The 27,599-nt window shown below is 41.4% G+C and overlaps 1 protein-coding gene across 8 annotated transcripts in view; it reads left to right on the top strand.

The window, feature by feature from the left end:
• The window catches only part of SYNE3 (spectrin repeat containing nuclear envelope family member 3), a 71,870-nt gene extending 44,758 nt beyond the window's left edge, over positions 1-27,112 (top strand). For 7 of the 8 annotated variants that reach the window (XM_074542412.1, XM_026791132.2, XM_026791134.2 and 4 more), the window contains 11 exons: positions 1,534-1,681; positions 2,382-2,564; positions 2,817-2,960; positions 3,908-4,042; positions 4,992-5,153; positions 5,852-6,015; positions 6,921-7,047; positions 7,222-7,377; positions 8,025-8,174; positions 9,378-9,416; positions 20,767-27,112. In XM_074542412.1, the coding sequence (XP_074398513.1) occupies positions 1,534-1,681; positions 2,382-2,564; positions 2,817-2,960; positions 3,908-4,042; positions 4,992-5,153; positions 5,852-6,015; positions 6,921-7,047; positions 7,222-7,377; positions 8,025-8,174; positions 9,378-9,416; positions 20,767-20,967 (1,609 nt within the window). In that variant the 3' untranslated portion in view covers positions 20,968-27,112. The remainder of the gene's footprint in view (positions 1-1,533; positions 1,682-2,381; positions 2,565-2,816; positions 2,961-3,907; positions 4,043-4,991; positions 5,154-5,851; positions 6,016-6,920; positions 7,048-7,221; positions 7,378-8,024; positions 8,175-9,377; positions 9,417-20,766) is intronic. The other variant, XM_074542411.1, reaches the window with a different exon arrangement.
• The last annotated feature ends 487 nt before the right edge of the window (positions 27,113-27,599 follow it).

Raw genomic sequence — 27,599 nt, forward strand, 5'->3', positions numbered from 1 at the left:
AAACGGTTCAGAAGAATTATGGCCCTCCCTTGTTGAGTTTGTTGCAGTGACTCACCAGCCTTAGCAATTATTTGGCAGAGCTTATTCCCCTTCTCCTGGCAGCTCATATGCATGTTCCTGTTTTCAACTTGCCTTGGGTTGGAAACTCTGAAAGTTTAGCCTCTCCCAGACTTCAGTGTTTCCGTTTCCAGGCTGCCTGGAATCAGGAAGTAAAGAAGCTGCAGCAAAATTTTGCAAACTAGAAGAAAGGATCATTTTTTAAGGGAAAAAAAGAAGGTCAGTTCTCTTCCTGTATCCCAGCTTATTTCCCTCTGTGCACAGTATGCTGTCCTGCTGGAAGGGTTACAGGTCATTGTGGGAAAGGATTGCAGTTTAAAAACTAGCAAGTAAACAAAGCTGAAAGAGGAGCAAAGGAGGCAGGGACTTCTCTGAGTAGAAAATGGCAGCTGCTTCTTTGCCAGCTTCTCTCCAAGGCTTCTTTGGGAAATCTGGCAGCTTCCCACTGAGCCTGGCAGGGGCAGCAGAGCAAATGGCAGAGCACATGTAAAGTCAGAACTTTCTATTTGCGGAGCTTTTGGCCTCTGCAAACTTGCCTTTGTTCAGCCCTGTCACGGCCCAGTGACACAGGTAAGATTTCTGTGTTTGTGGAAAGGCAGTATTGATCCTGCTTGGCATTGCTCTCACCTGCTTCTCTTGTGAGTCTGCAAGATACTGTTCCCCTGTGAACATAAAGTTTGGGCTGCATTTTGCCATATCAGGCAGGCTGAGAAAAACAGGAGGCAGCTGCATGGGGTGTGTCACTGCTGGGCCTTGTCACTTGGCTGTGTTTGGGCTGTGCTCTTTTTAAGAGAAGCCTGGATATTCATTGAAGGTTTGCTGATTTAATTTTTTCCCCCAATAATAGAGCTGTGTATGTATGTGGATACATATACATAAATACAAATACTTTTTTTATCAGAATTGCATCTGTGTACTAATATAAACTCAAGTAGTTCTGCAAAATATAAAATAATTCTATCTGAATACATAAATTCATAAAAATGTATTTTTCACTTTTTGTGTTCACATAAGGTTATCAAAGACTTTTTAATGTAATTTTTTTAAGAAAAAACCCCTTGTTTTTTCCAGGTAACTGCAGTTACATCCTAGACACTCTTGACTTGTTCCTCCCATGAGTCAGTGAGACTGCTTGGATAGTATGATTTGTTAAATCACACTGGTGACAGCAGCTAAGAAAGTTCACATGCAAGGGAAGACTGCTGGCTACTAGAAATGCAAAATAGCTCCTGATACACAGTTGCACAGAAGACAAATGTGTTCTGAGACATCTAAATAAAGTTTTGTCAGATGTCTCTGAGTGACAGAGCAGCTGTTGGTATGCCACAGCAGGCTCAGGCAGTAAAACAGATTGAGGCTTTTGTGTTGTGTATGGTTTACACCCCAGTATTGTGTTAATTCATGCCTTGAAGAATAGAATGTTTGGGCTTGGATTTCTTCATAATCCTTCTCTTGGTTGTCACTTTATTCCTACAGTGTTAGAAGCAAGACTTCTAAAATGAGCACTGACACAGAAGCCCAGCTGTGGAGACTCATCCAAAATCCCCTGCAAAGTTTTGAGCAGTGGAAGCCATCGGTCCAGATGCTGCTGGAGACTCCAGAGCCAGAGCTGGCTCACATTGAGGTAGCAAAGCTGTTGCTAAGTTCAGAAATGTGGGTTTGACCAAGCCTGGAAGGTGCTGCCAGTGTGGCAGGAAACCCTCCAGAAGGGATGGAGCTCTTTACTTGGCTCCAGCTGTAGCACATTGCCTTATTTTGTGCCTTCCATTTGGTTGACTGGAGTGTCAGTTGAGCAGGCTGCCATTAACAATGATGATAATATTGTTTAGCATTAGCCCAGATCTCCCTGGATGGGAAGTTTGTGGACTCTGTTAAAGAATTATGTGGTGATATAGATGGGGGATTAAAATGCACGATTAGTGCATGTTCCCAGCAAGGTGTGTTTGTTACTTTGTCATCCCTGTGATCTCCAGAATAAATGTGTCTGTGAACAGGGATGGAATTTATCCTCAGGATGAGCATTCAGGCTGTCCTTTCTGTTGGTTGTTTAGGCCTCTCCTCTGCACAGACAACTCTTTCCATAGTACAGCTTACCTCTCTTTCTGTTCACAAAATGGATGCAGCCCTGGTGCCTCTAACATTATCAGGAAGATTTTTCCTTTAACTGGGCACTGTCCAGGTACCTTCTGTTACCCCTTGTTGGCCCAGCATGCTGTTTTTACCTGGCTTTGTGGTACTGCTTTGGTTGTGTGACTTGTGTGAGAATAATATGGTTATATGATTTTTTTTTGTATGATCTCACTGGAAGAACTTTTCTCCTTCAGGCTGCTCTAACTGAAAGCTCCCAGTTCAAAGAAAAGTTGATGACATTACAGCTAAAGAAAGATCTGCTAAACAATGTCCTTGGTGAGGAAAAAGCAGAGTCTTTGCTTCAAGAAGTAGCTGAAGCTTCAAAGGAGAGAGAAATTCTACACAAAAGTCTGCTGCAAAGCAAGAGCAAACTCCAGGTGAACTACAAAACCCATATACTGTCTTTGCATGTGATAAAGACAAAGATGAAATCTTGACTATCCCAGTTTTATACGTATAAATTTAGTACTAATCCCTTTTCCTAGGTTGATCAAATATTCAAATAAATTTGTGGTCTGTTGCATAGTATAGCTCAGTGTTTGTCCTGAATATGAAGCAGATATTGACAAAACACAATGCCAAGGCATATATGTTAAATGCTGGACCTGTTTTCTGATTTCTCCATCTAGAATTTGATGTTGCAACATAAGAACTTTGATGCTGGTTTTGCACCATTGCAGAAGAAATTATCTGCCATCAAAGCCAAATTAGATCTGGAGAAGGAACCACGGCCTGACCTCTTGGGTAAAAAGACACAACTCCAGAGACTCCAGGTACATTACAGTATTGTTTGGCCATGTTATCCTCAGCTAACTGAGGTTCCTATTTGTTCATATTTTCCTTGCATTGAGAATTCAGTACCTTTCCCCTCGATTGTTAGATAATTTCATTTGGTCCAGTTTATAGCATGAGTGAATGAAATTAAAGCAGTGCAGATGAAGCACTGGCAAACTGAGCTGGAGGGAAGGAAGAAGCAGCTGGAGCTGTTGGTGGTACACCTTCTTGGGCTACTTTAATTGCTAAAGAAAGTGTGTCCTGACACTTCCCACTAGCAGTGAAAATACACAAGATAGTTTGGAAACGCTTCCTCAAAAGAGTTTCCACTGTTCCTTTTCCTTCTGTATCCTCCTCTTTCTGCTCTTTACCTTGTCATTTAGCTGTGACCCATGCTGGATTTACTCCACAGCTGATTTGGCTGTCAAAGATAAGGAAAAAAAATTAATGGGAAAAGATGAGAATTTTTTGGTTAGGGTTTTGAAGTGGTTCAGCAAAGGGTCCAACATGCAGTAGAGCCTGTTGAAGGCATACAGTGGGATTACATACCTGGGAGAGGGGAGAGAGGAGCAGGAGGAGAGGGAAGAGGGGATGTGCCTGCCATGGTGAGCTGTGACAGCTCACCTGAACTGTGGCACTTCATCCTTGGTGACCACAGGGTGTTACTACCATAGTTCTTTGCTGGTTATACTGTGGCTCCTTTGCCACTTCTCAGCAACTTATCTTCCTTGTTAGCTCCCAGTAACATGTAAATGGCATCCAGCTATTTTTTTCAGAAACATTTGCTCCTAGGCATCAAAGCAATTCATTTTCTCTAATGACAGTGGTTGTTGCTATGGCTTTTTTCTCCTCACACTGTCAATGAAGCTACCTTTGGTGTATGTTTTTGAAAGTCCATGCCATACCTAGCACACTGCACACATGGAATCTGTCTTTTCCTCTGCAGATGATCCAAGATGACTTGGCAGAGCTTGCAATTCACATGGAGGAGGTAGAGAAGCTTGTTCAGTCAAATACCACACACAGGCATGAAATGAACCAACTCTCATCTGATTCTCAGGCCCTGAAGAGATCACTGGAGGTAACATAAGGAAGTTTTTAGTTGCCTGGGGAGTTATCAGTTGCCTCTATTTAAAAATATTTTAAAACATCTTTGAGCATATGACATTACATGCTTTGAGTGACAGATGCTTTTATTTCAGGGAAAGAAAGCACTGAATTCTTAAGACTTTGATAACTCTTCCAGGATTCTCTGATTAATGTGATTTCCCTTGGGAATAGGATGCCATCCACATGGATTTTGTCTGTATAAACTGTTTCTGGAGTGGGCCTGAGATTCCTGACCAAGAGAACTCACATTATCATTCACAGATTACAGGAAAGGGGGTTTGTACCAAAGTGTTTTATGGCTTTGTGATCTAAAAGTTAATGAGAGAAAAGTGCAGCAATTGTATAAATACCTGCTTTGTCCTGAGGCATTTTGTAGCTTGCAAACATACCTATAAAGTGACCTCCAGAGCAATCTTAGGAGATTCTCAGAATAAGAGCTCATGAAGTTACCTTAGCTATGCAGTTCACTATAAAATTGTGTGTGTAAAAGTGTTACCTGAACATGCACTGTGTAATTCTAGTTTCAATTTCGGTCATCCCGTTTATCACTGAACTGAACTTTTGCCAAACAAGTCTGTGCAATAATTTCTGATTCAGGGAGTGTAAGATATTGACTGGATATTTGATATTGACTGGAGTACAAAAACCCCAGACATGTAAAGTCTATATTCCCTTTCAGCTGAGAAGGAAGGGAACTATTCTAGTTCTTGATACCCCCCCGTGTGGTTGAATTCACGCCTGCAGGAGCTTGGGGATGTTTTCCACACCACTGGTGCTAAAAGGATAGGATTTTTGTCTCTCATTAATAGCTGCTTTTTTCCTTTTTCCCCATGAGGTTCTGTGCTCATCATAGTGTTAGAGCCAGTAAAGAAAGTGCTTTTGTTTTGTCTTTGGTTCTGACATATTTTTATCATTTGTAGCTGATGATACAGCAGAGTGAAGACCACGTTCAGAAGCACTGGGCATATAATGACAAACTGTCTGACCTCCAGCAGTGGATCTCAGTAACCAGGGAGAGGATTGGCTCCTGCCAGGATGCTGATGGGGAGCAGAACACTGAAGGCAGGCTGGAAGACCTGGAGGTGAGAAAAACATCTTAGATTGCAGCATTCAGGCATTAAGAGTGGGGGTTTCTAGTGAGGATTTGTTGGTTCAGGAGAGGAATGATGTGTGTTTCTCCTGCAATAACTGTTGGCTGCTGTTGCCTCTCTGCTTTGCCCTGTGCTGTGGGATGTGGGGCCATGTAACAGACAAGAGCAGTGAAAATGAGTAAGCAGTGTTGAGATGGATAAATTATTATCCAAGGGTAGGTGGTCTGTTCCTGTCAGGGTGATCTCTCTGAACAATACCTGCCTTTGCCTGTGTGTACTCATCAATATACTGAACATTCCTGCCATTTTAGCTGGCCTTCTACTTGTTGAACTGAGCTGTTCCAAAGCTGCCAGCTTTTCCTGTGTAGCAGTACTTTGCATGTTAAATTCACTCCAGCAGGATACTTCAGCTGGCAGCTGTTGCCTTCATGTGGGAGACCAAAATCTTTCATGGGAAGGCTACAGAAGGAAGTGCATTGACATCTTGCACCCTCAAAGTCCTCCCATCAGCCCTTTGACCTATGTGGGGATCTTTGGAAGCATGCACAGCATATTTTTTTCCCTCTAGATATGTTCTAGCTAGTGCCAACAAAACCAGCATAGTCCTGGACTGAACATGGCCTTCAGTCTGACATAGCCTCCACTTTACCCAGGATACCTAGGAGTAATTTCAGGGCTTTGCATTTCAGAGATTGCTGGCTGAGTTTCCAGATAAGGAGATCCAGCTGAACCTTGTAGAAGCTCATGGGCAGCTGGTCATGGAGAATTCTTCTCAAGAGGAGACTGCCCATGTCCAGGCAGAGCTGGATCAGCTGAGGGAGTCGTGGAAATCACTGAAGGAGATGGCAACTGGGTAAGTGTTTGTGTAGGTGTTCCTTATGTCCCTTCCACAGGCCTCTTTTTACTGCAGTAAGAACAGACACACTTGAGACTTTATGCTCTGTGCTGTGAAACTGAACAGCCATGCCATCATGCTAGAAGCAAGATGAGATTTTATTTAATTGTCTGTAAACTGAAAATCATTACTTTTAAGAAAACTATTTTAAGATTCTGTGAACCACAATGTCTGTAAATCTTCCTTTACCTTGTGTTGGAGTAGGCAGTGTCTTGTGGCCTGGCTCACTCTTGTTCTGGCAGTCTGTGGCAGAGGAAATTTGGCACAGACTGGGTGTCTTGTGCTGTTCTGTCTCATCTTCCTGTTCTCCTTGGAGATGCCTCCAAGGAGGGTGTACCTGCAATGGGATTTGTGCCTTTTGCAAACCTGCAGAACTATAAGCAGAGCTAAAAATCTTCTCTTTAGCTAGGAAATTAAGACTTAATTTATTTTGCTTCCACTGTGTAGTGCTGAAATGCTGCTCATATTTGCTAGTCTGTATTAATATGTGATGGTGTGCTGCATGTATGGTTGTATTCATACATACTGTCAGAATATGTCAGGCACAAAAAAATAAATTACAAAATTGAGGAAGGCTTGATTGTACTGCCTCCTGTAACCAGAAAGAAATGTATATTGCCAAGGTATTATTTTTAGTCCCCTAACTAAAAGTAAACAGAACACTTAGAAATGTCAGAACTAGAGTCCTGGTGCAGCTGTGAGACATTCTGGTTGGGAATAACTTCAATAGTAATAGTGTTATTAGTATTAATAATGAGATAACAACAACAACAACAGTGCTGTTTCCCCAGAGCTGTCTCCCATAGCCCCAGTCAAAATGTGGATGTTCACTGCACTGATATCTCTGGTTTTGTGTTTCCAAGCCTCCTCAAAAAATGGCAGTTAAGTAGACCAGTGGCTGACAAGAAGAAGAAAAGAGCATTTGTGGGCAGCAGATGGATGTCTAGACCTGCTTTCCACCTTTTTGATGTCGATCCCAACCATAAGCAGGTGAGATGGAGACTCTGTGTTTTCCCTCATGTCAGCTCCACAAGAACAGTTTCATTGCCTTCATCTGATATGTGGGTTACATAGCTGGAGGTTAAGATTTCACAGTCAGGCCTTCAGAGGAAACATCTGACATAACAGTGAGGGCTTTTTTGTTCCTGTTGTTCTGTGTCCCAGGAGAAGATGGGAGAAGGGCAAACTGCAAGCAGCCACTTGAAACTCCTACATGACTTTGAAGAGTGGCTCCAAGGAGAAAACACCAAACTGACCAAAATTCTTGCTGGGACTCCATCTTCTGCAGAGGAAATTAAGGCACACCAGAGCAAACTTGAGGTTAGTTTTCAGGGGGTGAATGGAGAAAAATACATCAATAAGCGTGAATTCTTTCAGAATTAAAAAAATCCAAACAACAACAACAAAACCCAGAACCACTCTTCCTACAAACCAAAAACCCACCACCTCCCAAAAAACCACAAAAAATCCTCAAGAATAAAAAATTCAAACACTATACACTCTGCTGTATGAGACACTAGAGTAGATGAAGCTCAGGAATTTAGGACAATTTTCATCCTTTCTACTAGGAAAGGTCTGGCAGAAGCAGAGTAGAAGTGATAGGAACACCTGGCATTTAGCTGTTGGGCTGGACATTTCCAGTGTGCTATGCCAAAGGTGTTCATTAAAAGAAGCTGATTAAAATCACTGTTAAATCAGTATTTGGTCTCATTCTTCCTGTATAGAGTACAGTTTGGAGTATAGCCAAATGCCATGGCAATTTGTTAGATTTTTTGGATTGTTAGAAACTAAACACAGGAATATCCAAGACTAGAGGAGTCCTGCAGGTGAGTTTCATATTATTTCAGGCCAAAAAAGCAACAACAAAAATAAACGTGTGTGTAAACCACTGTTTTATCAAATGCTGATTTAAAAAGTGGGGAATTCATGAATCCTGAATTGCCGCTGAGCCTTGTCTTTGCCTTTAGGAGCTGCAGTCTCGTGTGCCTCATGGTCAGCAACTCTTTGAGGACCTCCTTCATCTTCATCCTGTGGTGGGAAGTTCTGAGGACCTGGAGGAGCTGCGCTACCGATGGATGCTCTACAAATCCAAGCTGAGAGAGGCCCTGAGCTCACCAGTAAGTGACAGCTGCTGAGCTCTGCCATTGCTCTCTCAGGCTGCTTCACATTGCTAGTCTTACTTCAGCGGTATTCATGTGTAATCTGCTTAATTAAGAGTTGTGTGCTTTTCCCCTTTGTACACTGTGCTCAAGATATTTCTTGAGATGGAAGTTTCAAACCAGAATAGTAAATGGCAAAGAGGCATGCAGCTGTGTGTGTGAATACTTCGGGTGTGTGCCTGGTTCTGGGCACATGGATTTCTATTTTCTGCCCTTTCTCCACCCAACATTCTCCATAGAGTTATTTTTTGACAGTTCGTGCAGTAAAAATATATTCACTGTTCATTATTTTTGTCTCCTGCTGTGAGACAGAATAGTCACTGACTGAACGGATTCAAAGTAACTGCACAGAAGGACCTAGTCCCTTTTAAAACTGTCCTTATAGGTTAATGATTTGGAATGAAATAAAGATGAGAAATTTTAATTCAAAAACCAAATTATTGAAGAAGTTACCTAGTTGTTATATATAATACACGCTAAGGGTGGCAAAATTCATCATCATTTATAAGATATTCCAGGGCATGCTAAAGATACTCCCATGTTCTTAGCATTAACATATAAAATTATTAACTAATATTTTTCTAGTTTTACTACTCAAACATTATCTGAGCAGCTTCAAGTTCCCATAATCAAAGGAATTTACAGGTTTGCATTCAGTACTTTCTGTACATGAGGGCTTTTAAAATTGAACACCTAAAATTTGAGGCATTTTAAAATTTTCTGCCTTGAGAAACCTTTTCTTGAAATCCAGAGCTTTTTTAGAACATGAATCCTTTAAAATGCATGGAAAGTAAGCATGACTTCTGTTAACAAAGAGCATATTTCTGTGTTTGCCATTGATTGTAATGACTCATGATTTGTTAACCAAAACCTTCTGTAAGCATTAACATAGTCAATAGGTGTCAGTAAAGTCAAAGCTATTGCTGGGAGAACTGCTTATCTGATTCAAGTAGTCAAGAACCTAAAAACATGTCATCTTTCTGCCTAATGTTGGTAAAAAGCCCATTAAAAAAAATCTCCTGCTGGTTCACTCTGTCCAGGTGACCATGAGTATGAAAGAAACATCCCCTGTGTGGTGAATACTCATTTACAGGCTCTTCTGGGATCTTAACTTCATGCTTCTTTTTTTTCTTTTCTTTTTCTTTTCTTTCTTTTAAACAGAGTGCTGGATCTTTGGAGGAAACAGACAGATTCAGAAAGGCAAGACAGTTTCTTATTATTAAGCTAAAAAAATATTTGACTGGACATTTTGCAGAAAATGGTTTTAAACTTTTCTGAAGATTCCTGAAATCAATTAGCTTATTAAGAGCCACTCTTAAAGAATTTGTTGATTCTTTCCAGATTTTTAAATGGAAAATTATTCCAGAGTTTTTACTCTTGAAGTAGGCTTACTATATCTCTAGAAGCTAAATATCCATTTAGAGAGGATATTTAGGAGAGGAGGGAAACTCAGTTTTTATACATCTACACGCTACATGAATTTAATTCATTTTTCAAAAGAGACTAAGGAAGAGCCAAAATATCTATCTAAAGGATTTAGTGGTTAAGTACCTAGAATAATTTTGAAAATGGGAATTGTAATTCTTTAGACATTCTGAAAAAAAATGCTTTGGATCAATCAGCCCACCTTCTTTCTAATGCAGAAAGCCAGAGAAAGTCAAGAGATTTGTCTAATGCTATTAGACTAAATCCTTATTCTAAGCAGCAGAATTCCTCCTGTGATGGATTTTCTTTTTGAAGTGATGACATTAGAAACAGAGGCAGTACAGGAGATGATAAGGAGAAGCTAAAAGAAAACAAAATACTGCCAGTTTCTTATTAAACCAAGCAGCACTTTTGATCCCATTTTCATAAAGTCAGCAAGTTTTTCTGTCACAATTTGCTTTGTTTATAAAAGCTGTTCTGCTTTGTACTGTCATCTCACTTTCCATTTGTGTTTAGAAGGAATAGAATAAGGCTTTTTTTGCCCACACAAAGGACATTGAATGAGTAATGGATCATAATCACATAGTCATTCCAAGGTAAATCAAACCCTTGATTTCTCCTGGTGCAACACCTCTGTAGAAGAGACCAATATTTAAAGGGTGCAGTACAGTGCACTTCAAGCATGGCCAGAAATCAAGACTTTGCTCATTCTGATGAGATATTCTTCTTATTCTCAAATGTGGAGTAGCAGCTCCAATATTTTTACCCAGCAAAGTACTGACCAGTTTTAAGGCAGTTCTCACACCTTCCTCAATGGTTTTGGCTGCAGTTCAGCCTTGCTGAAGACCCCCAAAGACTTTCTCTTCTTGCCTGTCTGGCTCAGAATTAATTGTTTCAGCCAGTAAGGTCACCAGAATTTTTCAGGCTGGAAAAACAGTATGACATTTTAATACTTGGTGTAGAGGCAGCCAAAACATTTAGTAGTGCTTCTTTTCCCTAGAAGAGGCTCACAGGGATATTCCAGGAGACTGACCAGGGAATTCTCTGATTTCATGTTGTTTGATTGGTAAAGTTGTTTGTAGGGAAAGCAAAACAAAAACTTTAGGCATAAGCATGTCTCCAGTACAATTAGATGCCATTTTTAATTTATCTGCCTCATGTGCCTTGGGGTACATGGTATTTATTCACCCTTACATTCGCCAAATTAGACTAAAGTCTTCAGTTAATTTTCAGAGATACTGGCTTAACATAATGGCAGGCAGCAAACATTTGTCAATTAGGCCTACAGCAAGAGCACAAAAAAAACCCATTCTCTGAGTTTTTAATAGCTACTGAACACAAAGAGAAACAGCTCAGGGTGGAAAGGACTGAAGAACTGAAATACCTCATAAGCATGAGGGAAATGGCTCCCATTGCACTAACAAGTGATTTGCAGTTTCCCTTCAGCCAGTACAGATGTTGCTGTAACTTATACCCTGCTCACTTCAGTGAGATTTCACTGACCTCAGGGCTTTTATTCTCTGTTTAAACAGTAACACTATAAGAATCCAAGTGCTGGAAGAAGTAATGTCTTTTTTTTTTCATTCAAGTTTTATCAGGATGTGAGACAGTGTTGCCATAAGAATTTTTAGCACCACTTAAGAGAGCCAGAAAATAATGCTCATCCCTTTTGGGTGTATCACTGTTTGGCCTAAGAAAAGAGGAAAACCAGGCCAACTGCAGAATTCTAGGCTATACAGTTTACTTTAAATTTAAATCTAACACCTAAAATGTGGCTGGAAACGAAAGAAAGATTAAGGAAAATATTTTTGTATGCATGAATATCTTTTGAATGCTATGGTAAAGGAAGCCAACTGCCTCGAAGGGAATGGCTGATCTCAGGAGTTGGTATCTGCAGGAAGTGCAGATGGCTGCATCACTGTGCTTGCAACAACCAGTGAGTTTGCATAAAATAGGCTCAGGTCATCTCTAATTTGTCAGCTCCCTCATGTTCTTGAGTCACACAAAATCAGCAGAAGTGGCAGAAGTTGTGGTATTTTTGGAGTGCTCTCTGCTTTTTGCAGCACAAGGTCCCCAGTGACTCTGCTTGTCTCTCCTGTTGGAGCTGTAGATATTTTGCAGCAGCAGAGATCAACATGGAGAAGGGAAGACCCAGCTAGAACCATTCTCATTTGACTGCCTTCTGATTTTATTCTATTTCTAGCCTACATGGCCAGATGTTGGGCAGAATAGAGCCTGCTCCATGTATAGTAATGTGCTTTTTCTCCTGATCATTCATCCATTGCTGAGGACATGCCCCTGCCACTGGTGCCCTTAGGAGCAGAACAGCCTAATGATTGTGATGTGAGTGACTTCTTGTTGATTAACAAAAAGCAGTTGCAGGAAATTGCACTGGCTGCAGTGAATTTTTAGCAGGTGCCAGTGACAGCCAACGTAGATGGATATTTCTGCAGGGTACCTAGCACACTCAAGAACATAATCAAGCAAGTGCTCAATAATAACTATGATAAATGTTACTTTCAAAGGTTGGCTCCCAGCTACCTGAAAATATTCCATGAGCATTCTTAGCATAAATGGGAAGTAGAAGGTTCTTTCTTTACAGGTCTAGGTAGCACTGTTTGATTTATTTTCTCAAGTTCTCAGAGTAATTACTTCCTTGCTAAACAAACGATCTGGCTTTATTGTTTGTACAAACAAAATAATTAGAATTCATTACATCAGTGGTCAGCTAATTGCTTCCTTTGAGATTCTGCTAAGAGTAATCTCCTGTAACATACAGGCAGAAGGAACATGTAATTTAATCTTATTTAGAGACACCATTGATCTGGAGTCAATCAAATGAATGCAGTCATTCAGGAAACTGCAAAGCAAGAACTGCCACAGCTTGCCAGGAAGAAAACAGTGCTGTGCTCTGCTCTGCCCAAGTGCAGATATGATGGGAGCTCCTCGTGGCAGAAAAGCACAGAATTCTGTGGTAGTGCCTGTGGTACGGGTGCCTCTCTACTGAAAGGGTTTTCCTCAGGTCCTGCTGGTGTTATCCACTTGAAATCTTCTGTACAATTACAGTCTTAGTAAAATGAAAAAGACTTCTTAGAAAGTATCTTTTAATATCTCTCTTTTTTTTTCCATCACTCTGCCTATAAGGCTGTGCTTACCTGTTTTAGGAATTATACCATGACCCAAACACAGGATGAAGGGCACCTTAGCATTAAAAATTAGCAGATAGACTTGTTTTCTCACTACAGTGATATTTGCTCAGAAAGAAAACTTAGTCAAAAAAAAAAAACCCACCTCCAGAAAAATTCTACTTGCCCATTCCTAACTCATACCCATTGTAAAGTATGCTAAGCCAGGAGCAGCATCCCCTTCCTTTTCCAGCAGGCTCACAAGCTTCCCTTCACATTACTGCACCTGGGAGACTCCCTGTCCGTGTGCTCATATTTCTGGAGGTTTCATGCCATTTTCCAATTTACATTGCAGTGTCCCCAAATGTTAGATATCTGGGGCTCTTTGTTTGTTGTTTATCTGGTCCTGCCACACCTGTGCCTTGCCAGTGCTCTGCCTGCAGCAGTGCTGGTGCAAGAGGTGCCATCCTGCTCCCCAGGACACCTGGTTCTTTCTTTCCTTTCATGCTCATGTGGTGTTAGTTAGGCAGGTGGTTGGTGCTCCCTGCTTTATGTGAAGAGATCTGTCCTTTAGCTGCAGATTTTCACCAAGGAGATAGCTTAGAATGATTTTCTCAGCAGATATAATTTCATGTCCTAACTGAAAGGTAAGGACAGAGAGAGAGATTTGTTGAGCAATAGCAGAATGCAACCAATTTTCAGTATACACCTGAAAAAACAGGTTTGTAACACAGCTGTAAAAGGCACTGTTAGAAAAACACTTCTAATCATTACCTCTAATCTTTATACCTATTATTTATTTAAAAGCAAGCCGTCGCATTTTTGAAGTATTTAAATGAAATGCAAATATAATTAAATTATGTATAGTGACTGCTGAAGTTTAAGAAAACTTTGATCTTGACTTGAGAGAAGTCACTGGCAAAACAGCTGGAAACACATTATTGACATAATAAACCAGCTTTTTGATGTCAATAATTTCTTCTGCAAGTTCCAGAACATTTTGTCTTTCTTTCAGTTTTTATTCTTTCTATGCTTATTTTAATTAGTTTATTTCAACTTGCAAGGATGAGTGGAAACTGGCAATTGGGAAAAATTGTTTTACTTGCCTGCCTTCTTCAATATAGAAGACTAAGGTCTTTTTCTGCTTGCTTAGGTCTGGAGAATGATAGAAATCAGTGCTACTTTAACAGATCAGGCTGTAGCTCTTGTCCTGTGATATGCTGGAAACATGTCATGCTGTATGTGCACACAGAAGCTAACCTTTATAAATCCATTTGTGTCACAGTAGCATATGGCACAGTGCTTGGTTCTAAGTGACTTTGCAGAAGAAATTCTGAAATACCCACCATATGTGGCTGCTGAAACCTCAGATACAAACTGCTGGCTTGCTTTCTGCTTCTTTTAAATGAAGCCTCCCTGGAAGATTCTAGATTGTCCCCCAACCATGGGGAATCTTCCCTAAGGAAGAAAACAGTCTTTAATTTGCCTGTACACTTACCTATTTACATGCATATGCTTATGCATTTCAGAATTGAAAGGAAAATTAAGGTTGCAAAGTCAAGCAGTCTGAAGATGGAAAATGTCAGAGCTAAAATTGTTTCTATGGCTGCAGTTAACCTCTCTTCAGCATTCTGGTTCATTCTGGTAGCTCTTTATGCAAAGGAAAATGGTAAGCACAGGGATCAATGGGGTCCCAGGCCCTCCCTAATTATTCCTCACTGCTAGTTGCCTACCCTGGGCAGTGTTTGCTTGTAGGAAAATACAGCTCTGAACTCAGGGTCTCACTGTCCTTCTGCAGAGGCCACGTAACCTCTAATCAACAGAGGCTGATCTTAGTTCCTGAAGTGGTTTATGGGGTTGTGCCTTGCTCAGGAGCATGTTGGATGCTCAATTCTGTGGTGACAGTAGTATCCAACTGCCCTGAATAATTTCCTTCTTGAGAAGGCCAGCTGTGATTTGCAGTGTGTTGTTTATCTTGGAGAGGGACATTCATGGCTGATGGGAAGCCCAGCTCCAAACGATCTCACACTGAGGTAAAAATGCCCAATATCCTTTGGTTTGAGAGAGCAGCCTGTGATCCCCCTGGAACTGATCTCTTGTTGTCAATAACCTGCCTCTGTGAGTGACAGCTGAGGAAATACCCAGTGGGATCTCAAGTGGCAGAAGCACAGGGCCTCTCAGAGACAGAATGGCACTGATAAGGCAGCTGCTTCACCAAAACAAGTGGTGCTGCTTAATACTCCTGTCCAGGCATGCTCCACTTCATCTCCAGGATGAAAGATTCCTTTCAGTATGGCAGGCTGTTGTTTCAGCCTTCCTGGCAGCTCTAGTTATTCTCAGAGGAATAATGAAGTGGTAGAATCCTTACCTGTGTAGGTGATCCTTTCCAAGGCCTAGTTATTATTCCTGTTAGGAAGTTCTTCCTCTGTCCCTGTTGCTGTAGTTTGAGCCCAATATGTTGTGACCTTCCCACTGTGGAGGTAGGCCTAGATTCATCCTGCCTAGGCATTTAATTTAGGGTGTCACATCATCACAATTTTTTCTGAGAGCATAGATGATGGGTAACTCTCCATCTCTTGTAGAATGAGCCAGGAGCCAGGTTCAAAACTAACAAAAATTACTTGTTCTTCATGCCAGCTGGATCTCCTTGCTAAAGAACATTGAGGACTCTGTGTAGTTTGTGTAGGTTTAAGGGGAAACTGGACAAGTATCTGGAAGAAAGATTCCCTGAATGTTAAACAGATGAGCAAGTCCTGTCAGGCTCAGGAAACTGCCTGAACTGAAAGTAGCTGGAGGCTGAGAATATTAAGGAGAAATTATTTGTGCTTGCCTTACTACCCATGCATCTGTGCCAGCTGCTGTAGAACAGAGGATACCTGGGCTGGGTACAGCCCTGGCACAAAGTGAAATGGCTGCTGGTGGCTGTGTGTCATGCCTGTAGGACACTAAGGCACTCTTTATCCCTAGGTAGAGCAGGAGTTTTCAGGCAGCAGGAAATACTCTGAGGTAAGAGGAATAAATCCAGACTAAATATTTTCTCTCTGCTGGATGACTGACTCAGTGGTGCAGGTATGATTTTTGTCAGGCACGCTGGTGACATACAAGCAGCAGCAAAACTCTGCTAATGAGGCTGGTATGAGATGCTATATTGCTCTGCTCTCTCAAATAACTAGATTAACTGTGTGTTTTCTTATATCCTGGAATGTGGTCAATAGCAAACCAGGGAGGGCACTGATTTTTAGTAAAACACTTCAGCAACTTCCACAAGAATATTCTGTAGCAAGTTCTAAAGTGCTTTTCTGCTGTTTCCCATCCAAGTGATTTTCCACAGTGCGCTTGGCTGGGAGTTATTAACTGCAAACAGACTGAGCTGCTGAGCACTCCCTGATCCAAACCCATGCTTGTCACTCAAACGCCCCAGCATGAATCAAGTACAAATGTGAATTTTCACAGCCAGTGCAGTTCATTTGGAGCAAGCATCCATTTAGCATTACACAAAACACAGCCGTCCACCCCTTGACAGTCCTTGCTTGTCCTGGTGTTTTGAGGGAGAAGGGGGAGGACATTTACTCCTGATGGTGAACTTGAAAAGTATATTTTCCTTTTAAATGCCAACCCATTCCTTTTCCATATGTGTTTCAGAAATATCTCTGACACTTTGGCTCAATACCCAGGTATTCCAACTGTTATTCTAAGATGGTGGAAATTAAAATTCTGTTGACTTCACTGGAGCTTTGCCAGTTTTTCTCAGAGGAAGATTTGATTTCAGAATATTTAGTGGAGTCTATACCTGACACATGCACTGCAGGCACTGTGGGTGCTGGGTGGCAGCTGTACTGATGCCAGTAGCTGGAGTGATTGGGAAAGTGAAATTCCACTGTGTAGCAAGGGCTGTGGTTCCAGCCTTCTCATCTTTCTCATCATCAACCTTCCATCTCATATGGAAATGATATATTCAAACTGTCTCTTGCAAAGGTAGAACTGTGTTAGGCTGTCCTTTTCTAACCCTGAGTGATGTGCTGAATGCTTGGAAGTGTGTCCTGACTCCAGGACCCTGAGCACTTTGAGTCCAGCAGAGCAGAGGTTTGTACCTTGGCTTCCAGAATTTCCTGTGGGGGCCATGGTCTCAGGTCACTACATCCTGAAAGCATCTCTTTTTCACATCACAGATCTCAAAGAATATCTTGACGTAGTAAAATTGAAGTGCTGTTTTTTTCATCCTCTGAAAGGGAGTCAGTGCCTCAAGTTTTCCATGCTTTTTCCAAATGTATCATCTTTTCTATTAAAATTTACTGTGTCTCCTTCAATTTTCTTTTATCCTTTAACACCTCTCATAGTTTCACCAAAAAAAGCCATAAAAAACCCCCACAAAAACCACCAAAAAAAAAAAAATCATTGTTCCAGCAAGCACAAAGCAATGGAACTAATGTAGGTTTCATGTCACAACAACTTGGGCATATAACTAATGAATCCATTTGTAAGATACCTGCTGACCTCCACAGAGAAGTAGTTCCTGATCCTGACTTTATTTGGTTGTTCCTGTGCATAATCCCACCGCAGACACTGAAATTAATGATAAATCTCCTGTGGATTTCAGTGTGTGCAGGTTGAGGCCCTCATTTATTAAGGGTTTATCATTGCAAATTTACTGAAAACACCAAACCCTCACAGCTCCTGTGGGCCTCATTTTCAGTCCTGCAGAGGCATCATAATACTATGTTTGCTATAGCTGAGTCATTCCCATGACAACAAATGGAGTCAAAAATACAACATTCTGACCTTGCTGTGTGATCAAACAAAACAGAGAAACTTGACATTGAAGACAAAAGTTCATTGAACACAAATACCTATAAACCCAGCAAGAAGGTGGGAGAGAAGCAGCAGATAAGGGCAAAATATTTCCCCTTCTCTGAAGTTCTGCCCCAAGATAAGTCTCTCTCCACAGATTTTTCTAATGCTAGGAGCTGCTGTGGTTAGCTTGAGTATCCTCCTCTGCAGAAAGCTCAGAGGAGAGCAAATGAGAGCTTGTTAATAAATCCATTTTGCATTAATTCTTTCTGGAGGATGAGCTGTGAAAAGCAATACTATTTTACAGCTTCTTCCAGTGTATCTAAGAGCACTTTGAGAAATGATGAGATTGAAATGTTATTTGGGTTATTAATAGTCTTTGCTATAGAAATCAAGGCAGAGTCAGTGAACTGCTCTGAATCAAATGCTGGATTGGTAGAAGAATCAGGGTAGGAAAAACAGTGGCTGACTGGCAGTGTGGCCATCACAGGAAAGCAGTGCCTGAGTGACCATATGATATCTGCTGCCTGGGCTGTGGCAGGAACAGAGACAAGGCACAACTGGAAATGCTCACATTTCCCACCAGTTCACAGGCAGAAAGATGTAACAGGGAAGAGAGCTGTTGCAGCTGGCCTGGCAATGAAAGAACAGTTTCAGATTGAAGTAGCTTTCAAAATAAATTCTAAAGGATTGACAGCAGTAAAACAGAAGTTTTAGGTGTTGCTAGGAAGACTGGTGGTCCTCACAACTGTGTCAGTGAGAGGTGGGTTTCTGTCCCAGTTTGAGTTTGTGAGAACATTTTTGAGGATTCCAGTTGGAATGAACTATTGAACTCTCAGGATCTTTCCCTGTAACATCAGCATTAAGACTTACTGTGCCTTAGTGGTAGGACAAAGAGCATGGTTTGAATTGTCCCAGTGCAGAATTAACTCAAATTGCATCTTCCACTGACAGGACTCCAGCTGTTAATATCTACAAACAAGCTTGTTCATGCATTCTGGAACCTGGCAAGAGTCTTTTTCCTTACAGATAGGGCACTCTGATAAATGTATTTGTCATATTGCTGGGTATTATGGATGCAATGAAGAACGAAGAATGAGAAATCTTTGTCAATGAAAACAGAACTGTGGATGACAGTGCACTGGTTTACACTGAACACACCAAGAAGAGGCTGATCCATGGCATTACAGAGACAAGCCCAGAGAGCTCCAGCCAATTGTTGGGGCTGCTGCTCTTGTCCATAATAGATTTAGCATTGAGTGTAAACACAGAAGACCCTCCAGGGTTTGTTCAGCCCTTAGGTAGATGATATCGAGGGGATGAGAGGGATTTCAGGTCTGGACTAGAGAAGGGAAAGTCTCATTAGTACAGCTATTTATGCCTTGTACTCTGAGAACAGGTCACAGTAGGAGCAGATGATACCTGTGAGGCAGCCAGGTTGGTGAAGCTTTGATTTCAAGGTAAATAATCACTGTACCCAGGGAACTTGCCCAGTGGTGCTCAAAGTCAGTCCCACTCACACCCTGGCATGTAGACTTTATCCACTGACAGTTCCAGTGCCCAGGGACCTGAGTTTTCCTTGGCCTCAGGGAACAAATTACAGCCCAGGTACTGTGGGCCAGAAATGATAGAGCAAGCAGCTGTTGCTCTGCTGCCTCTACATCTGCCTGACACAATAATTAAATCTCAGCAGCCATTCAATATAATGGAAGCAAACCAACTACAACAGAAGGATTTTGCAGCACACCTGTCTCATGATGTGTAACTGCAGCTGTGTATTTACCTTTGTAATTAATTCTGTAGGCATTTATATGGAGTTATAAGGGACTGAGTAATTTAGAAAGCAGTGGAAGAGATCATTAAAAAAAGTGAAAGCCATAATTACTTTCTTCTACCATCAATCTCCTCCATATCTTCTTTGCTGATGCTTCCCATGGATAGTTTATGTTCATTATATTACCTTCTTATCAAAATTATCTCAAATTTCATTTCCAGGTTGGGAAAAAGGTAACGGTGCTATAGTGGGACAAAGGCATTGCCTGTTAAACACCCCACAGTGAGCAGAAGCCCTAATTTTGCTGTGGGACTGACATTGCCTGTGACTTGAACACAATAAATTAATTTTCTTTTGTGGAAAGTGTGGGCCCTACTCCAGTGGATGTTCTGTGCTGACATTTATGATGTAGGCTGGTACCTAATGTAGCTGATTAAGAACTGTATTTATGTTCATTGTATAAATCCTAGTTTGATAAAATAAGTGGGTTATTGAGCCTTTTTTATCAGATTTCTTTTCAAGAGAGTTGATTTTTTTTTTTTGGAAACTCACACAGTTCAGCTCATTGGCAGGAGTTACCCAGGAATCTTGCCAGTGGAAATCTCCCTTCTTAATTAATCTTTTCTGAATTCTGTAGCCATAGATATATTCTCTCCTGGTCATGCTAAACCAGGTTACATTTATGAGATTAACTGACCTACTCTAGGTTTGCACTACTGTAGAGCAAGGTGTAATGGGACTCCTTTTGTGTGTCCCCTAGGGCTGCACAGAAATAAACGTAGCTTTAATGTCTCCTTCACTACCAATGTTGTGTTTCTCTCATTGTTTTGCATCACATAAAGTTTTGAGCTGGGCCTGGTAAGGTATAAGGTAGGCTGAGGCAGGCTGCACTGTGGGGCCTTTATTCTGACCTCCAGTCTTGCAGACCCCAAAGCCAGTGCATGGTGCTGCTGGGCAGATGACTTGGGGCTGGATGAGCTGCAAATGCAGTTCCTTTGTGCTGATGGAGAGCAGAAGCTGCTCCTCTCTTCCAGGCACCAGCACTGTCATTGTACTGACTGGAGAGCAGCAAACACAGACCTTCTGTGCTGTATGGTGGCTGTGAGGGGACCACTCTGCGCATTGGGCATGAGCATGTGTGACCACCACTTGGGAAAATGGGGTTGCAAGCAACTCTAGAAAATTTCTAGAAAGTCAGCAGCGTTTTCCTTCTAGAAAACAACAGTTTCCAGCAGGGAATTCTTGAAAATACTGAAACATTCTCCTGAAAGACACAATTTAACTTCAGTCACCTTCAGTGTGCCCAGCACCCAGTCTGGGTCCTAGGCCAAGGACAACAGGGCCTGTTCTGACTTTCTCCCTGGCAGTTTGATGTGTTTGAAGTAGACCTCCCCAGCAATGTCTTTTCCTGAGCTGCTCTTTGCTTTGTGTTTCCCAGGAGCGCTCTGGAGGCGCGTGCTCGTTCCTGCATCGCGTGCGCCGGGCCGCGCTTCCCCTGCAGCTGCTGCTGCTGCTGCTGCTGCTCCTGGCCTTCCTGCTGCCCCTGGCAGAGAGAGAGAGCCACAGCTGCACCCTGGCCAACAACTTTGCTCGCTCCTTCAAGCTGATGCTGAGATACGAGGGTCCACCCCCAACGTAACCGCTGGCACGGCACCAGGTGACGGCGGAAGGGCAGAACTCTGGTTTTAACTGCAGCTCACGTAGGTTTTTAGGGCTTCTAACACATGCCAACGGGATGCATCACATAATGCAACTTATGATTAATCACTTTAATCAGGTATTTGAGTAAAATTAATATTTTTACAATTTTTTTATTATTGTACTTCTGTATATAGAGATTGTTTATGTGTATGTATGTATATATATATATATATATAAATGCATATCTGTGGTCAAACTAGCAACCACCATCCACTCATCCACTGTTTAAAGATAATTCTGCAATGTTTCTGCCATCTTTCAGCAAGGAAAAAACTGAAGGATGGTGTTGTGGGATTTTCTGGGTGATTTTTAGCATCAGATTTTGGTTTACAACAGAAGTCAGAGCAAGTATGAGAACATGTGGTCATGTACCAGAGTGTAAACTGGAGACACAGTAGAATCATAAGTGGTTGACATTCAGCCCAAGGAAGATTTGGACTTTTCTCTTTGAAATCTTGAGCTGATTTTTCAGTATCTGGATACAGGGATTGCAGAAGCTAATAGAAATGTTTCTACTGACTTCAGTAGGAGTGGGAGTGGATCTCCTCTTGTTCTTATTTTTTACAAGATTTCTTTTCCAATTACTGTATTTTCCAGCCCACCTGAATCAGGAGAGGTGGAATACAGTGGGAAGAAAGCTAGAAAAAAAAGAATATATTTTTTTAGCATCTCTCTATCAGGAGAACTTTTAAAATCAGATCATAATTTTCTGAACAAATTTATGAGCACTGAACAAAACCTTGTATCACCAATCTTGTGTATAACAAAGAGTAGGTTTTTTGTTAGATTTTTGTGTTTGTGGGGTTTCATGGTTTGGTTTGTTGGGTTTTTTACTTTATAAAGAAGCATTTGGCAACGGATTATAAGGCCTGAACAGTGGGATGCAGCCTGGCTTGGTGTCAGTAAAGCAAAAGTTGGAAGTACTTTAATAATACCACCCTGGAAAGAAGATTCCTACCTAGGATTCTTTTGTATTAATGGTTTATTGAAATTGTGTAAACTGTCAACGACAGTCAAGCATAATCAAAATCTTTGTAATCTAAACTCTAAAATTATGGCAACTTGTCATTTATTTACCTAAGCCTATGTCTGATTTATCAAATTTTTGAATGTACATTATACATTGCCTTTAATGTAAAAGCAGTTCTCACTTCAGAGGGATGAAGCCATTCTTAGTGGTGTTTTACCTAACTGACTCCTGGGAGAAAAGGTAATTTCTAAAAATTTATGCCATTTCTGAGAGCTGTCCCTTCTTGTCTCATGGTTTTAGCTGTAGTAGTAATCATGAAAAAAATTAACATAAGAAACAGTTACTTTTCCTCTCCTGGCTTTGTTGCAGGAGAAATTTCTCTTCTGTGTATCAGTATGGGGTACTTGGTGTGGTTTTCTGCATGAGGTCTAAAATAATATTGCAGCTGACAGACTGAAGGAGGAAGGCACTTACTTAACAAAATCACTGAAGTTCTGTTCAAGAAGCAAAATTGTGTAGAATCAGGAGGCATAACAGCATGGAGCTCAGTTTGGGCACAGGATTAGGAGAGCAGACAGTGTGAAATAGGAGCAGTAAAACATAGAGAGGAGAGGTGTCCATCAATTTGTAAAGCCTTAGAAAAGGATTCACAATTAAGCCACAGGACAAGCGCACAGACTCTATGGAGGAAAAAAGTCTCAGAATCCTTTTGGCTCCCCTTCCCTTCTACACTGTTGGTAATATTACATATTAAACAGCTTTTCGTCAGTTTTCAAGGTTTAAAATGTGGTGAGTAACAGCGCTTCTACATGTTCTGAGGAGACTCTCCCACCACCAGGACTCTGTCACTGCGTTCCTAATAGTGTTTCTGACTATACTGGATTTGCTAGAGTTGGATTAAAATGCCAAAAGTCTTCTAAAAATGTAAAAGAGTGGAAATTAAAGGAGAGACAGCAGGGATGGTGCAGGTATCAGTCAAAGTGCCAGGGGAGCATGGAGCAGAGCTGAGCTGATGTGGGTTAAAACCTGGCTGTCAGGAGGCAGCAGAAGAGCTCTCAGAGCAGGCAGAAGGGACTGGAAGCAGAAAGGTGAGCAGAGTCCATGTATGCTGAGTAGTAAGACAATCACTTTGGGGAGTGAAGGAAGGCCTGTGATTTCTTTCCTGTGATTTCTTTCCCGAAGGAGCCAGATGGAGGGGAGCTATAATTTGTCAGAGAATGGGGCATATTAATTCCTTCCTGGCAGCCATTCTTTCTGGTGGCTCCCTCCTCCTGACATAGCTCCTGCTCTCCTGATTAGCAGTGCAAGTGCCATGCACATTCCTCTAAAAATTGCTGCCAGCCCTGGGGGAAGAAACCCCTGTGGCTGCCCAGCAGGGAGTTAATCATCACACACATCTCCAGTCAAATTAAATCTTCCTTTAGAAAAGAACTGTGGGGGAAGAGGGGCAGTAACAAAACCTGCTCTGTGTGGTTGTGGATGTGTGTAGGTGTGCACACACCTTTCTGTGATGTAGCTACATTGCAGTTTTCTGGGTTTTGCTGAGCTGATCCAGGTGATGAAAGTAAAATACCAGTGAGAAAGTAAAAATAATGAGGAAAAATAAAGCTGCAAATGGAAGTCAGTAGGGAGATGGAAATTTTTTTTTCAATGAAAGCACAAAATCTCACATCAGATTTCTTTCTGCCAAGCCCTTCTGATCTGGGTGATTTGTATGGGTTCACAAATGCATTTGACACCATGGGAGTGTGTAACAGGGAGAAAAAAATTCTGCACAGAAGATCTTACAAGAACAACTACATCATCACCTTGATGTTTCAGTGTGGTGGCAGGTTTAAAAAAAATAACCAAACAACTAAATTAGAAACACACTTTTGCTTCTGGATTTGCAATCAGTTTATTCTGTAAGTCCCCTGTCTGTAATCTTGGAAAGTTTTGCTTTAAATCTCAGTCAATCCATTCTCATTAACTTAAATAATCTGAATATCTCACAGAAGTGATGAATATTTCTACTTCTTTGCAATGAAAACTATCCAAAACACAGGACTTTAATGTTCTTATCACTGAAAACAATTTAAGTCTTCCATAATGTCATTTACCTCACCTGTTCAAGGCAGGTGTGAGATTTTTCTGGCAAAGAAAGAAGAAAATTACAAAAGCTTGAGATGTAAATGCAAAATTTAATTTTGTTTTCATTCTCTTGTGGGTTTTTTATTTCTGAAAAGCTTGCAATACTGATTCCTGGAAGTGTGTGTAAATATTAATCAAGTCAGTAATTGGAATAATGAGTCCAGCTTCCAGGAAACTGTACAAAGATCAGATTCCTCAAAACACAAATTAAATCCAAAGGATTTAGTTTTTAAGGACTGGTTTCCAAACCAGTCCTTAAAGTCTTGAGCACAGTTCCTCATCTTTGCTCACAGATGATTTGGTGGTGATATGCTCACTTTTGTGCCTGTAAAATCCCCAGCTCATCCATCTCTGACATGCAGATGTAACTGAGATGTGTTACAGCTCAGGTTCAGACTGGGGCCACTGCCTTAAGCCTTCCCTTGCCAAGCCTGGGATGCACAGAGCCCTGGATGTGTCTGCAGCTGAGGACTTGCACTGTTTTGCCCCAATGCAGTTGCAGCCACAGGCAAAGGGTGCTAAAAGCCTCTGAAACATACGGAGTGTGTCTGGGGTTGTGAGTGGTGTGTGCAGCTGGCCTGCACTCCCTGCAGCCCCCAGCCTGTTCACAGAGCTCTGTCCCTGCACTCTGGCACCCAGGAGCTGCTGCACCACAGTAATGACCCTGAGGTGCAAAATCCTGCACTCCACCACTGCCCATGCATCACAGCAAGGCATTACCCAAAGGCACACTCCACACCCCACCTCTGGCATGGGAGCAAGGCTCATTTGTAAACTGTAATTCATTCTGAAGCCTGATGCTTTCCAGAGAGTTTTCATGGCAGCAATACATTGAGGTAGAAAATTGCTATTGTGCCCCATGTCTGTTTTAACAGCCCTTTCTCTCATTCCAGCCAGCAATTTAAGTGGTATTAAATATTATTTATATATGCCCTCTCCAGAAATTTCTGTATGAAAAGCATCTTCAGTTCTAAGCACATACATTAGAAATGTTGTATTCCTCTGCTAGCACTCAATCTCCAGAGCAGTCATGATTTCTACCAAGTGCTACTTTATTTGTGCCGACGACTTAGAAGACTCAAATATTTGAGGCTGTAAATAAAGCTACTAGACTAACTAATTAAACCACCTAGTGATCACTGAATAACTTGGACAGCTTTTAGAATGCCTCTATGCTTCTCCTTAATCCTTTTGTTGGAGTATTTGTGGACCTCAGAGAGAAGAAATGTCTCCAAAAATTGGCCATTCCTAGACAGACAGATGGTGATCTCTGCACATCAGAAGAAACAGTATTTTCTCTTTAGCTGCTCTAGACCTCAGGAGTTTGCTACATCTGATGTCCTTTTCAATATTAAATAGGGAATGTTTTACTTTGATGTGTGTGCATACACATCTCATTAGCACTAAAGAGATTTGAAGAGTGAATTCATGTACAATAATTCTTTTAACTTGTGTTGACACAAGGGAGTATATTTCCTCTTTTCTTTAGGGAAAAAACCAACCAAAACTGCTGTGACAGATTCCCAGATCAAATAAAGCCTTTTGGAATAACTGAATATTACAGACTGAAACTAAATTATCCACCATAGGAAATTGGAAAAATAGCTTTGCCTTTCAAGAAATGCTGATATAAAACCCCCAATAAACATGTGTTTGCCAGGCATCATAGATATCTCTCAGTTCATAGGTTATGTACCCACCTGGGTGTAAGAGCTGCTTTTGGAGAGTTGACTACCCCATGGACAGCATCATTTGCTAGGGTGCAGCTGAAAACACATTTGTCCAGAGAACCTATACCAACTTCTTCCAGAATTGCTGGGGGCTGTTGAGGATGTTCTTAGCAGCTCCCAGACACTGGCCTGCTCTGAGCCATTACAGATTTATTGCATTAATTTATCTGTCAGAGGTTGGCAACTCTCAGAAACCAGAGAGTTAAAATACTAAAGATAATATTTCTGGTGCAGGCAAAATGATTCATTGAGAAATCAATCTTGTTACTTTTACCATACCTAAAAGAAGATATCTATTGGTTATACTGGAATATAAACAGGTTATTTGTAGGTGTTGGGTAAGTGCAGTATGTTTTAGGCACGAGGCATTTTGACTTGTCCATTTAAGAATTGTGGGATCATGTTGCACTTGTTAAATGATAAAACAAAACAAAGATTCTTGAATAAAAAAAACCCACAAAACCAACAAAAACCCCAAACAAACAAACAAACCACCGAACAGAACACACACCCCCCCCGCCCCCAAACAAAAAAAAAGTAGGAGGGAATAATCTGTCACACAATTGGGTTTTTTATTACCTGTTTTCTATCCAATTTAAAATATGAATATGTGTCTACCGGAGAGTTATCAGTAGATCTGGAAAAGAAGGAATATATATCAGGAATATACCAGTTCAAACTGTAGCCTAAGTGGCACTTCTGTTCCCTAAGCTGCTTCAGCTAATGCCAGATTTTGCCTCATTGTACCTGTGAGATAAGAACCCTCCTCCTAGTAGAGTGTGAGTAAGGTGAAACTGGTGGAAACATTAGTTTTTCCAAAGGCAGCCTGATATCTCCATGCAAGAGGAGCTCACAGGCCTGGCACAATGAGAGCAGCCCAGGACTGATGACACAGGCACAAGGACTTTGCCATCCCAGGGCTCTGCCACACAGAATTCTGACAGCGGCCATCAGCACAGTTCAGTTTCATGTCCCTGGCTGTGGAAGGAGGCTCCCCTCAGGGTGATTCACTTGAGCTGAGATTTGAGCACTGGAAGTGGTTTTTTCTCTTCATTAAATGCAGAAGAAACTGCTAAATTAAACCCCTCAGTGACAGGTTAATGGTAGGTGGTGGGTGCTGATGCTCCAGAAAAAGATACAGGAAATGCTGTTATAGATGGAAAGCCACTCATGATGGTCTCTGCTCAATCCCCAGGAGGCAGAAATGCATTGTAAAACTGAGATGGGACTTTTTCTGTTCCTTTTCAAGTAAATGTCAGGTTGTCTTCAGTCTTCTGGATTTTAGGGGCAAGCCTATTCAGTACCTTACTGAATGCTGGTGGCTTTCTGGCTTCAGAGCCATTTACACCAGCCAGTTCCACATTATTCCAAGTTGTGTGATAAAGGTATTCCCCTGAACTGGTTTTGGATCACAAACCTTTTGTTTGGGGAGTGGGGATGGTTTGATGTTCCTTCTTTTGGCCACTTTGTGCTAAGTCCAAGGAAGCAGAAAGACCAGCACTACCCTTTCCAGGCCATGTTTTGTCTTTCCTTCTTTTATGAGAGCAGAAGAGATTTGGCTTTGCTTCCTTTCCAAAGTAAATTATCCCAATATTTTTTTCTTCTTTTCCTGTTGCAGTTCTTCCACAGCCTAGGTCATTCCTATCACCTTAAGTGTTTCCAGTGGCTGTTCTTCCTCAATACCTAGGGAAAAAATCTGGTCCAATTTCAATGAGTTTAAAATCCAGTAATTTCTTCCCC

Source organism: Zonotrichia albicollis, chromosome 6, assembly GCF_047830755.1.
Source record: "Zonotrichia albicollis isolate bZonAlb1 chromosome 6, bZonAlb1.hap1, whole genome shotgun sequence".
NCBI lineage: Eukaryota > Metazoa > Chordata > Aves > Passeriformes > Passerellidae > Zonotrichia > Zonotrichia albicollis.